At 40.1% G+C, this 14365-nt stretch overlaps 1 protein-coding gene across 1 annotated transcript; it reads left to right on the top strand.

Annotated features, from left to right (window-relative positions):
• Nucleotides 1-346: 346 nt before the first annotated feature.
• gtf3c4 (general transcription factor IIIC, polypeptide 4) lies at nucleotides 347-13633 on the top strand. Its single transcript, XM_007253964.4, has 6 exons — nucleotides 347-694; nucleotides 1798-2958; nucleotides 3916-4521; nucleotides 5922-6052; nucleotides 6997-7085; nucleotides 8971-13633. Exons 1-6 carry the CDS (start codon nucleotides 398-400, stop codon nucleotides 9033-9035), a joined length of 2349 nt encoding a protein of 782 aa, XP_007254026.2. The 5' UTR covers nucleotides 347-397; the 3' UTR covers nucleotides 9036-13633.
• The last annotated feature ends 732 nt before the right edge of the window (nucleotides 13634-14365 follow it).

Genomic DNA, 14365 nt, shown 5'->3' with positions numbered 1-14365 from the left:
TTAAGATACTATCATTATTTTGAGATGCTTTGAGATCTTATTAATCTCATAATTTTGAGAAACTGTCATAATTTTCTAATCAGACAGTATCTCAAAGCATATTAAAATAAATAAATAAATCTCAGAATGATGAAATTTACATGATATATTTTGTTATTATTAGATTTTTTTAGGTGGAAGAAATGGGCTTCCTTATCTTCCCATTTCTTTTTTTATGCGAGTATTCCCTTTATATCTGGCAACCCATTCTGCTTTTACCCAGCTTGCCTTTTTCCTTTTGAAAGAATATTTATTACCAATCTGGCAACCCAGTCTGATTTCGGAGGCGCGCTCTCTAAGCCCCGCCTCCTCCGCTGCCGCCACTTCCGGGAGCGGGGGTTTGTTTTCCTGTGTGAAGATGGCCTCAGCAGAACCGAGCCGCGAAGGAGAACCGGGCCACGAAGCAGAACCGGGCCGGGAGCGGGACTCCTGGGCTCAGCTCGGCCCGGTGGTCCGGAGGGAGCCGGCGCTGAAGCTGCTGAATCCGGTGAGCGGACTGGAGCCGCTGACCTGGTCGGACGACCACCGGCTCTCTGTGTCCACCACCGGCAGCGTGTCCGTGATGGATCTGGTGCCGGACCTGCGGAGCTCCGTACCGGACCTGGTGCTGCACCGGACCCACATCCCGCTGCACCAGCCGCCCTGCGAGCTGCAGGTAACCTCGGTAACCCCGGTACCCCCGGGTCCGCACTAACTAACCGCCTGCTGAAACAGACCGGGGGGGCTTATAGACCCTCACCCAACGATGCAACACAGCTTCTGACCTTCCAACTCTGCTGTGCACCAGATAAATATTGTAGTTTACATTGCTGTGAACATTTGATTGTATTCAGTCTCCTGTCGCCAGATACTGATGCTGAACTTTTCTTTCTGATGCAGCTCCAACTCATCCCAAAGACACTGGTTCAATCTCCATCAGAGTTGCAAATAGTGATTGTTTTGCTAGTCGATTTACGTTAATCTGCGGGTGATTTATTCGATTAACCGATTAGTTACCGAACTACTATTTCTGCCATTCCCCTATCACTGTTTACTGTTAGTATGGCTCCAGTTCCAAAGCACAGTTCCCCTCATCTCATTTTAATCGGTTTGATCTGATCTTTTTTTTTTTTTTCAGATTAGTCGATTAGTCAGTGACTTTTTCTGCCGTCCCCTCAGTCCCTGCCTAATGTAGTCGAGCTCTTGTTTCAATGCAGGATTTACCTCATCTGCACAAGTTTGCACTAGAGCTGCAACAAATGATTATTTTGATAATCGATTAGCATCTGATTGATTGATTAGTCAGCATCTATCTCTGCCATTCCTCTATCACTTTACTTCAACCAGTAAACAGTTAGATTAACCTAATTGAATAATATTAATAATAATAAAAATATCACGAAATTAATCAACATATACAAAACAAATAACTGTTAGTTGCAGCCCAATTTATTTATTTTTTATTAAAGAATTAAATATATGTAGTACCTAAAATCAACACTTGCTAAATACATATAAAAATATATTAAAATACTTTGTTCAGCAGTTTTAATTGCTTTGAAGCGATAGAGAAAACTAGAAGCAGGAGCCATAACCACGTCAAGCAGAGTTGTAGTACATGGCACAATTATTGTTGACTATTCGACTAATTGAAAAAATAATTGCCAGATTAGACGACTACCAAATTAATCATTAGTCGCAGCCCCTAGACTAGATCTTAAAACCTCTTGGGAGTCTTCTTCTGACCTTTTCATTATCATCTGCCCTTTGTTTTAACAGGTGGGTCCAGAGGACAAAGTGAAGAAAGTAAAAGAGAAGTTGGAAAAGTGTAGTGATCCAACTATAAGACAGCCTTTTTTGGTGGACAGAATAATAAACCCCCAAAGTGGGGCTCTGCAGGGCGTGAAGTACACCAGCTGGTCACCGCTCGGCTGCGACCTGAACGGTCGCTGCCTCCTGGCCTGCCTGACGCTGGACTGTCGCCTCACCATTCACAGCAGCCACAAACGTCTGCAGTGGACACAACTGCTGGATCTTACTGAACTGTATGGGGAGATGCTGAAGGCCAGGAACTACTCAGTGGAGAACAGCGATGTTCCTCAGCCCTCCTTGGACGACCCCGATGAGCTGCAGAGAAGGTACCGCATGCAGATGCCCGTACGAATGGAGTGGTCCAGTTTGTGCAACACTCAGCAGGTCCAGAGCAATAATGCTTATAAAGACATCGGCACAGTTCTGCTGGCAGTGCTGATGGAGAACGGGGATCTGGTGGTGTGGCAGTTCCGTCTTCCCATGCAGGGGAAGGGCTCAGTGGTCTCCTGCAACACTATTAAATCGGGTGTTTCGTCACCTAGCGTTTTGGCTTGGTGGGAGTATGAGCACGGAGGCCGCAAGATGAGCGGCCTGATCGTGGGCAGCTCGGTAGGCCCGGTGAAGATCCTTCCTGTAAATCTGAAAGCAGTGAAAGGTTACTTCACCCTCAGGCAGCCGGTGGTGCTGTGGCAGGAGACGGACCAGATCCCAGTGCACAACATCAAGTGTGTTTCGCTCTTCCACCCACACCAGAAGTGTAACTGTAGCTTGGTGGTGGCAGCACGAGGCTCTTATGTGTTCTGGTGCCTCCTGCTCATCTCCAAAGCTGGTCTGAACGTTCACAACTCGCACGTCACCGGCCTCCACTCCATGCCCATCATGTCCATAAGCACCAGTCGGAACGGGGGCTCCATCTTCACCTGCTCCATGGACGGTGCGGTGAAGAAGCTCACCCCGGTCTTCACAGACATGGCTGTTGTGTTTAAGCAGGAGGAGATAGCCCTGCCTGAAGGGGTGGCCGGCCAGAGGATCCATGGCATCTCCGTCAGCCCTAATGGAGCGTACCTTGCACTGGTCTCTACTGAGGGCTTGATCAATGGCTTTCATCCAGTGAACCGCAGCTATCAGGTAAGAATGCATCGGTATGTAATCTCTGAGAGATATATATATATATCAAACCAAGCTGAACTGCTTGGATTTTTGCACCAGGAGTGGCATAAAGTTATCCAAAAGCAGTATGTAATCTATCTATAATAGTATTTAATTAAAGTTTATTTATATTCAGCCCCAAAGTAAACCTAAATGAAGATGAACTCCACGTAAATTGAGCTGTTTCTTGACAAGACATCAGAGGTATCATTCGCAGATGGTTTGGAGAGATATGTCATCTGCTGGTGTTGATCCACTGTGTTTTATTATCAAGTCTAAAGTCAGTTCAGTGTTTCCTGGAAAATCTTACAGCACTTCATGCTTCCCTCTGCTGGCAACTTTTATAGAGATAAAGATTTCATTTTCCAATAGGACTTGGCACACTACCAAAAGTACCAATTGGTCTTTTATGATGTTCTAATTTTCTAAGGTTTTCATTGGCTGTGAGCCATAATCAACAATAAAATGAAATAAACTCTTAAAATAGATCACTCTATGTGTAATACATCTATACAATATTTGAGGTTCACATTTTGAACTGAATTACTGAATTAAAGTAACTTTTCTATGATATTCCCGTTTTTTTTAGATAACTGGAAAAAAACGGTGGAAAGAAGAAAAAAATAAAAGCTAATTTCGGCTCCCCATTACAGAGAAATTAAGTGATGGACAATAATAATTAATTTCTGCTCCACCTTCCCTATTTATAAAGCCATATGACACCCTAAAGGGGAGTTAGGGGTAGTTAACAAGCAGCTAGGTTTTTGAACGTTAGTGCTCCACTGATATATCTCTGTATCCAGCGCTTTTGAAGGGTTTCCCCAGTTCTTCATAAAATTCTTCTATTTTTATTACATTATAATCAAGAATGTTCTGTATTTATCAATGAATAATATATTGTCTGCTGTTGTATCCTGTTGCATCTCCTGTATTCAGGTGCAGTTCGTCACACTGAAGACGCCGGACGAAGCTGCGGCCGAGCTTCTGGAGTCACAGCTGCAGAACCTCTACCGGCAGACGGACCTGCTGGACCTGGTGCGCTGGCGGGTGCTGAAGGACAGGTGCATCCCTCCGTTTCTCCAGGACGAGCTGGACGATAAGGTGCACACCACGGGCTCCACGTACCTTTGGCGCTTCAAGCTCTTCCTCCTCCGCATTCTCTACCAGTCCATGCAGAAGGCACCAACGGAGGCCCTCTGGAAACCCTCGCACCAGGACAGTAAGGTGTTTGTGGGTGAAGAGGAGGCGGGCGGAGCTCCTGCTGAGGAGGCCGAGCAGGGGGAGGTCAGTCAGGTGGCCGAGACCTCTGGCCTGGAGGAGCTCAGGGAGAAGAAGGCTAAAGGAGAGTTTAGTGAGGAGCAGGTGAATGAGATTACGGCGTGGATTGAAGAGGTGGAGTCTCACCTGACGCGTGAGCACATGAAGAGGGTGCTGGGAGAGGTGTATCTCCACACGCTCATCACTGAGAACACCTGCATCCCCACCAAAGGGCTCTGCGACTTCCTCTCCAACGACCCGACCAATGAAGATAGAGCTGCCAAGGTGAGACTCCAATTCCCTACAATTCACTACAATGAATGCTGTATCCTACAGTCAGATAAATAAATAATCTGTTAAATAATTTGATTATTAATCCGATAATAAATGTAATATAATAAATAACTTGTTATTTAAATGTAAATAAAAGAATGAATGTAAGACATGTAAAATGTAGTCATATTTATTTTAGTGGTGTATGTTTGAGGGAGGATAAGAACAACGGATAGAAGGGATTGGATAGAGGAACCTTTTTTTTTTTTTTTTCGTTATTGTAAAAATCTCAGCTTGGTTGTTAGAATTTCTGAATTAGAACTTAATTTGCTGAGCATAAAAGAGCGTTTTCACACCTGTAGTTGGTTTATATGATCCGGATCAGTTGATGAGTTTGTTTACTTAGTGTTTTCTTTTTAGGTTTGGTTTGGTTTCACACAGGCATAAACCTAAATGCGCAAAAAAGTGCACCAATAAACCATGCAAGCACATTGTCTCCTCTGATTGGTCAAAGCTGTACTGGGTGGGAGAAGCATACAGCTTTAACACAGAATGCTGAAGTGCTTTTAAACACAGTGGGATGTGCAGCCCGGGTGTGAGCAGTGAACGCTGCACATACTGCGCATGTAAACAGCATGGAGCAGCAGAGACAACGAAGGGCGGGGCAGATTGTGACTGCAGTTGTCTCATTGTTTACTGCTTTTCTTTTATTCTGCACTCATTCCTCATCTCAATTAAGTTTGGGTTGAATGATTGTGAAGGCCTTATAATTTCATTTTAATTACATAATTCCAAATTTAATCCTTCATAGTCTAATCAGAAATATTATTGAATGATAAAGTGTCCAAACTTTTGCCTGATACTGTACTCTGACACTACCATGTATCTCAAACTTCTCTCACAACAGAAATGTCACAGGGTGGAGGCAGCCTAGGTTAAAACACGTAATGCACGCACTTATGTCATTAACTTTTATATTTTATGAGTTCTGTTATTATAGGAATCCTAATCCTTCCTCATATTAGTATAAAGGTTAATCTCAAATATAGCTGCGGCATTAGATTTGTACTATAAAGCTTTGCAGTTATAAAGAAAAAGGGCAGGTAGACTGTAAACAGTAATACGTGCACTTTATTTAAAGATGGTGATGCGTTTCAGCTGTGTTTGCTCAACAAAAAAAAAGTAATAATCTAATGCAAAGAAGCTCTGGGGAAATAAGAAAAGCACAACAGAAAAATGTGTGCTAATGGAGGATGCAGCTCGCACGCCTGATCCCAGCATATCTACAGTGATGGAAGTGGAAATAAATAGAAAACAGATTAGATATCTAGGCTGCTTGGAAATGGCCTTCAGTGGCTGGTAAACAGTGCATGGTTTATGCCCACTCCTTCATATCCTCCTTCTCTCCCCAGGTTCTGATTGGTCACATAATGAACAAGATGAACAAGCAGACGTTTCCAGAGCACTGCAACCTGTGTAAAGAGATTTTGCCCTTTACTGACCGCAAGCAGGCTGCATGCAGTAACGGACACATCTGGCTCAGGTAGCACATGATTATTATTATTATTATTATTATTATTATTATTATGTGCTGTAATATTCTGTTTTTCTGCATAGTCTCACCCTGTTCCATTCATACTGTATAACCCACTGGGGATGTCTGACGCACACAATCTGATTATACTGCCGCAAAATGTAATTCCATTTCTGCTGTGTGATACAGTGCTGTGGAAATATATATTTTTCCACTCTTTATTTATTGGATTTGTGGATATTTGTTACATTTGTTTCAGATCTTAAAGCAAAAAATGTAGTATGAAACCCGAAAGACAACCAGAGTAAACCCAAGATTGAAAATACATGAAATGCACTTTTCCTGTGCAAATATTAATATGCTTACCGGACAAACTGAGTTTGTTTGCTTGGGGTGCTTCTCCCTTTGTTTGGTTTGGTTTCACACAGGCACAAACTTAAATGCACTAAAATATGCAGCAATAAACCACGTGAGCACATCGTCTCCTCTGATTGGTCAGAGCTGTCATGCACAGGAGCAAGGAAGTCAATATAGTGAGAAGATTCTGTGTTCCAGCGCATATATCTGTGCAGTGTGATGCTGCTTTAACACAGAACACTGTGCTTTGAAACACAGTGTTTTCAATAGGGTGTATGTTTTATAATTGATATGAATTATAACACATTTTAATAATATGATATCAAATAATTACATGTATCTTCTCTGATGCCCCATAGATCAGTGCATAATTTACAGGGCATACTATTACACTGGCAGCCCTGAAGGTTTTAAATGGAGTTTAGTGCCCCTAGTGGATAAAACAGAAAAGTGCTGACTGCTGTTGGTCCAGCCAGTTTAATCCAGTGCTGGATTAAAAAAAAAAAATTCTTCTGTTTGTTTCTCTCCTATATTTAATCTCCTTTTCTGTTTATCTTCTCTCTCTCTCTCTCTCTCTCTCTCTCTCTCTCTCTCAGGTGTGCGCGGTCATTTCAGGTGTGTCAGGGCGTGTCGTATCGTCGCTGTCTGCTGCAGGACAGCGTAGCTTCAGAGCCACGGCCTGAGGGTAAGCCCTACTGTTCTATATAATTCCTACTTGGTGGTCTTTCCCACCACAACCTATAATAATACCCCCACATACACAGGCCAGCACAGCCATGCCCCATAAATAAAACACACCATAAGGTACACACACTCAATCGGGCGATGCTTATCAAAAAACACAAAGATAATTCAGACACCTATGCTCCCAATCATAGCAGATACACTATATATTAAATTGTTGTGAATACTCATTTTAATGAATGAATTTGGCTACATTAAGTAGTTCCCATTTCTTTAGTAGTACCACCTAATGCCATGCATGGGGTAATAGAGGGGTAAAGGACCTCAGTATTGAGCTGTAGAGCAGAGGAACTGTGTTCTCTGGAGTAATGGTGCTCAATCCTTTGCATCTGTCCTTTGTGGACAGAGTTGCACAACATTAAAAAACTGGTATTGCATTTCTCTCTCTGTCTGTGTGTTTCTTTTGTGTCTCCTTCTGTCTCTCAGTGTGCCTCTGTGTCTCTCTGTGTGCCTGTGTCTCTTTGTGTCTGTCTATGCCTCTCTCTCTCTCTCTCTCTCTCTCTCTCTCTCTCTCTCTCTCTCTCTCTCTCTCTCTCTCTCTCTCTCTCTCTCTCTGTGTGTGTCTGTCTCTCTCTGTCTGTCTCAGGGACTGTTGTGCATGTGGACTTTGTGATAAAGATGTAAAAGGTTAGATTGTGCAGCTTTAGTTGATCTTACTAATGCTCTTATCACTGACTGAAATCAAATCCTCACAGCAGTGTTCCAAGTTGGAAGTCTAGTAGGAAGTCTTCCCTGTACAGTAGATACAGTTACTCCAGTTTATATAAACTAAACTAGTACTAAAATAGTATTAACTATTTTGTTACCTTTTGATTTTAGAAGAAACAAAAAAATAGCGGTGTCCCAAAACTTTTGTCCATATTGTGTTATGCAGTATATGTTATCTTCAGTGATTTAAGCTTAATTTATATATTTTACATCAGTACCTCAGTACCAGTCTCTGAAAGTATCTGAATGAAAATCAAACCGTTCCTTTTGATAATCTTTATTTAATCTTTATTTAAGAAGTTGTCTTCAAATGTTTTGGACATATGGTGTACATTAGGGCTGCAAGTAATGATTATTTTGGTAATCGACTTATCTGAAAAATATTTTTTCTTTTTTTTTTTATTAGTCAACGATTACTTCTGCCACGTCCTCCATCTATAAATAGGATAGAAACAGCGGAACATGAGATTTAAAAGCCATTTAAATGTCCAGATGTTGGTTAAATGTGGAAAATACTGATATTCAGTAAGTAAATATGTAATCTGTTGTGTTTGAGCACTTTTTGAGACCCAGACCAGGTTAATTTTAACTGTTTCTGTCCCCAGCACTTTGTTTTATATGGTATAGTTACATATTAACGATGATTAGTCGACAATGAGAAATTCGTATTTTTTGACGAATTAAGGTATTTAACATTTTCATTTATATCGTCTAAACGTTGGAGCCCTAGTGTACATTGAATCTCCCTCAGCAACTCCCAATACAATCACTCTACCACTAAAATCTGACACCAGCACATTGACCCCTCCTCTAAAAGCTCACGCCAACACATTTACCCCACGCCTAATATTACATGATAGCAGGAGCACATGAACACACACACAACACACACACACGCACACGCTGGCATCAGCACTCATTAAACATGCATTAACTAACGAAACCCCAACTCCGGGCGTGCATTGTGACAGGACGGGCGGGTGACAAGGTGAGCCCTAGCAGTGAAACTCAATCACAGAACACAGCAATTTGATTGCGGTGTTGTATGCGCTGCGGATGGTTCTTACGTCATGCCAAATGCCTCACTTAGGTTTCCACTCCCTGTGCTCTCCTTATAGATCCAGACTGGGTTAAGAAGATCCTGCAGGGGCCGTGTACGTTCTGCGACTCGCCGCTGCTCTGACAGGCTGGCCTTTTCGAGGAACGAGGTCACACGACTCAAGGCTGCTAATTCACATGCTGTTTCTAATGCAATGCAAAATAAACTGTATACACTATGTGTCCAAATGTTTGTGGACACCCACTTCTAGTTATATAAAGGGCATTAGTCCGGACCAAAGCATCACAAACCAAGGTTTATTTGCTTGTTACATTCTGTTTGCTACATGCAGGGTTCGTACAATCATTAAAAACCTGGAAAAATAATGGAATAAAAAAAAAAAAAAAAAAAAAAAGCAAAAGCCATTTCCAGGCTTGAATAAGTTTTCTCAGAAGGTTTTGGAACAGTCATGGAAATTTGCTCCACAAATATTTGTGTTTCAGTTTATCGATGGAGAAAATCTATTTTGATCTAACAAATACATAAGCTCAGTGTCTGACACACGTTTTATTATTAAAGATGGTAAGTCAACATTTTATCCGATTCATTTTAGACCTACTATAACCAGTTTTAATTACTAATGTTTTAAAAATCATATGGTCATGAAAATTTGCCTTGAAGGATTGGAAATCCATTAAAAAATTATGGAATTTTATTGGTTAAAATGTGTATGAACCCTGTACATAAATAAAATATGGGTTAATCTACAGTTACAGTAGATACAGGAATCCTCAGTGTAATCAGTGTTATAATGCTGGCGTTCAATGGGCGAGTATAGCCTGCCTCCACTTCCTGTAATTGGTCCAAACCACCTAAAAAAAAAAAAAAATTGAACCAGACCACACACTATTCAGTTTTAGTTAATTGTTACCAAGGTTCCCAGCTCCTTTCACACCTTCTGTTTTGGTTCAAACCAACGTAAAAAGTTTAAAGATCCAAACCAAACAGGTTTGGTGTGACGGGAACCGTCAAAAAAGATGCGCCCAGTAGTGACATACTGTACCAGTCAAAATATTGGACACTCCTTAAATTCAATGTTTTTCATTATTTTTATTTCTCCATTGTAGATTAATACTAAACACATTCAAACTATGAAGAGAAATCTATGGAATTATTAAGTACACAAAAAAGTCTTAAACAAACCAGAATATGATTTATATTTTAGTTAACAGCTGTGCTGAACTCGTCAAGAGTTAATTACTTGAATTTCTTGTCTCTTATTGTGTTTGAGAGAATCAGTTGTAAAGTTGTGAAGAGGTAGAGTTACAGGTATACAGTGAACAGCTCTGTGTGAGTAATGTTCTAATCCAGATTATGAGAAGCAACAACTACTCAACTAAGTAAAGAAAAATCAGTCAATCCAAAACTTTCGTAAAGACCATCAAAAACACGATTATGAAACTGGCTCTCATCAGGACTGCCCCAGGAAAGGAAGAGCAAGAGTTACCTCTGTTGAACAGGGTAAGTTCATCAGAGTTACCAGCCTCAGAAACCGTAAGATAACATCAGCCCAGATAATATTTTGGTTTGTTTATCAATTTTAAGTTACAACATGATTCCTCATGTGTTCCTTCACAGTCTGAATGATTTTAGTATTAATTTACAATGTAGGGGGAAAAAAATAATTAATTAATTGTCTAACTTTTGACTGGTACTGCAGATGTGCAAATGCACACACAGCTTGTCTTATCACTGTAGATAAGTACTGCCAAAAGAATAGGACTCTCTGAAGCCAGGTCTAAACCTCACTATTGAAAAGAATATATTTTTCTTTCTTTCTTTTCTTTTTTACCTTTTAAGCTCCAATGTGTTCCAATTTTTTTGCACATATAGTTTTTTTATGTATTATTATATATTTTTTTGCTTTTGTACTAAAAAAAATCTGACCTCTTAACTGTTTCTATATATTATTAGATTTTTCTTTCCTGTTCCTGTAGAGTGTAGAGAAGGTCAGCTCTGGTGTGCAAACAAAAGTGAGGTGAGCGCTCTCTTCCATCCACAGATCTCTACTTTCTGCTATTCCTATCTGATGCTCATTTTCTGTCATCCCAGGGATTGATCTTGTGCTGCTATGATACGCTATCTTTTTTTTAAAATTATTATTATTATTATTATTATTTGCCATAGATATGCATGCTGCCTTGGAGCCTCATTGTGTTGTTTCCCCGATTCTTAATTGGCTTTGGAAACATTTCGGTGAGCTGCAGCCTTCCCGCTTCAGATGCGAACTTTATATAGGCGGGATGAGGAGGAAGGAAAAGATGAGAGAGAGAAGAAGGCATGCACAAAAGAGAGAGAGAGAGAGAGAGAGAGAGGGAGAGAAATGCAGCGAGAGAGAGAGAGAGAGAGACGAAGGTAAAAGTGTGTTTTAAGACTGATTCAGTCCCTCCCAAGGGGCAGGCCTCTAATGAGATACCAGAGTAATGAGGTGCGGATTCCAGCCACAGATGTGATTCTCATTTTAATTAAGAGGGGGCGGTTAGAGTGCATATTGTTAAATATAGTTAACCCTCTTTTTGAGGAGCCGTGGGGAATATGCATTGGCCGGGGAGTTTGATCCCACCCTATTCCCCCTACTCCTACATGGGGGTCAGTGGCACAATATAAAAGATAGATCCGAGGCTCGTCGGAGCTGGGCGTTCAGCTCTGTCATGTTCACTCTCATCTTCTTATCTCCAGCTTGATCCCACAGCGCGCCGTGCTCCCTATCTGTGGTCACTGAAGCCGATCACTCGCCCCCAGGGCTGGATGTGGTGGAGGGGCGGCTCAGGTCTCTGATGATTGGGCTGGATAGAAATGGTTGTGTGATTGCAAATAATTAATCCCCCTCATCCCTTATTCAGTCAGTATTAGTGTGTATTAGTTCTAATTATCTCATTTTATGTAGTAATTGCAGTCCCAACCCAACCCAAACTCATAATATTAATGAACTAATAATAAAGGCGCTAAAATGGCTTGTTTGAGTGATTCTATTTCTATAGTAGAAGAACCATTTTTGCATTTTTGGATCAGTAATGAAACATACAAACATATAGGTGCATCTTAAAAAATAAGAATATGATTGAAAATTGACCCTATATTATATAGATTATCTATTGCACAAAGTGTGATCTATTTTAAGCATTTATTTCATTATATTGTTTAATTGTTGATGATTATGGCTTACAGTCCATAAAAACCCAAATTTAAATGTCTCAGAAAATCATATTAAATATTATATATATATAAGCCCAGTTGGTACTTGGTACTAAGCAGTGTAAGGCAGTGTGCCAAATCCTGCTAGAAAATGAAATCTGCGTCTCCATAAATGTTGTCAGCAGAGGGAAATGTAAAAACACTGCACTGACTTTGGACTTGATATAACACAGTGGACCAACGCCAGCAGATGACATGTCTCTGAAGCAGCTTGGACTGTGTGCCTCTCCACTCTTACTCCAGACTCCCTCTGCTGACAGCTTTTATGGGGATGCGGATTTCATTTTCCAGCAGGACTTGGCACACTGCCCACAATGCCAAATATACCAGTTGGTCTTATATAATATTCTAATTTTCTAAGACATGATTGTCAATAATAAAAGTAAAAAATACATGCTTAAAATAGATCACTTTGTGTGTGCTACAGCTATATAATATAGGAGTTTCACATTTTGAACTGAATTAGTGAATTTAAATATTTTTTTAATTGAAATGCATTAGTATTTTTCTTAGTAAAATTGGTTTGGTAGATGTTTATTCTCATATAGAGGAACACAAAGCCAGCACTCCCTAGACCAGCTGTCCACCCAATTCTATGGCTCTACTAAATTGTCCACCAACATTTTGTACAGCTATTAAATGAGTGAATCTGTATTTCTGCTTGTTTCTGAGCGCAGAGACTAAATGTCACAGTGTGTAACTTTGAACACGAGGATTTTTTTTTTTTCTCGCCTGCCTGCAATTTGTGCTGTTTGTCAAACGGAGCTTGCCCTTTCGGTGGAGTGTGTGCAGTTCTGATAGGAGGAGACTGATTCTGTTGAAGAGGTTGGCTGTGTTTTTACGGAACCTCCTACTTCTTTAATATAATGATCTGTCAGAAAGCATTTCTACAATAATTACAGCCCCCCCTCCTCCTTCCTCTTTGTGTGCACCCTCTCAACACTTCAAACGGAGGTTTCTTTTTCCTCCCCATACAATATTCATAACCTTTGTGTCCGAGGCTGAACTGCTTTAAACAGTCATCCGGATTATCTCCCTTACTTTTATTTAAGGTAATGCTGCAGCACATTGCAACCCAATTTAATATATATTATCTCCTCTCATAACAAGATCTTATACACCCAATTTGTTGAGCCAAAACATTATGCTAAGTGTGGAGCCTTTCATCTAGCCAAGAATTTTGTTCATGCATCTTTCTGCTTGAACCCGGCGCCACAGAGCCCGGCTTGTATTCACTGACTGCCACTGTTTATAAGAGTTATATGGGGTGGGGTTGGGTAGGGGGGCAGCTGTGAATTTTTTTTTTTGTGTGTGTGATTAATTTTTCTGCTGCTTTTATACTGTGTTTGAATCTGTATGAAACCTCAAGTTCTCACTGGTATTTTTTTTTATTTATTTTTTACCTGTGTTATCTTATTTTCTGCCATCTTAAACTGTTTATATAATGTTATAACATGTAAATAAAGGTTATCACTTTTTATAATCTGGCTTCTGACCATTCTATTTCTCATAAATTAATTTTAACTTGTTTACTTTACTAACATTTATAATTTATAGTTATATATACTTTTGGTGGTATAGGTCATGTTCATATTGCAAGCCTGAATAATACATTCTAAATATTTATTTGTATTTTTATTTATTTTATTTTTTTGTTAAATTGGATTTGGCTAAAGTGTTGGTTTAGATTCATAAATATATAGTGAATGAAGATAGTGTCCCTGAAGAAGAATTTAAAGTTATATTAGATACAGATTTCAGTGTGTTTTAGCAATTTTTTTAAATCGCTAAAATGCTAAATTACATAAGGCTACAGACTTAACTTTCCTGTAAAAAAAAACAAAAAACTAATAACTTAAGTGTAAAGTGTCTCTCCACTCTTCCTCCAGACTCTGATCCCTTGATTTACAAATGAAATGTAAAATTTACTGATGATCAGTGATGGTTTGGAGAGACATGTCATCTGCTGGTGTTGATCCACTGTGTTTTATTATCAAGTCTAAAATCAGTGCAGTTTTGTTTTCCTGGAAAATCTTACAGCACTTCATGCTTCCCTCTGCTACTGACAACTTTTATAGAGATGCAGATTTCATTTTCTAGCAGGACTTGGCACAATGCCTTACACTTATAATTTTCTGAGACGCTGATTTTTGGGTTTTCTTTGGCTGTAAGCCATAATCATCAACAATCGAGGAAATAACCGCTTAAAATAGATCTCT

This window comes from Astyanax mexicanus, chromosome 17, assembly GCF_023375975.1.
Source record: "Astyanax mexicanus isolate ESR-SI-001 chromosome 17, AstMex3_surface, whole genome shotgun sequence".
Taxonomy (NCBI): Eukaryota; Metazoa; Chordata; class Actinopteri; order Characiformes; family Acestrorhamphidae; genus Astyanax; species Astyanax mexicanus.
Note: the sequence above shows the minus strand (reverse complement) of the source record. Positions and strands in the feature narration are given on the sequence as shown.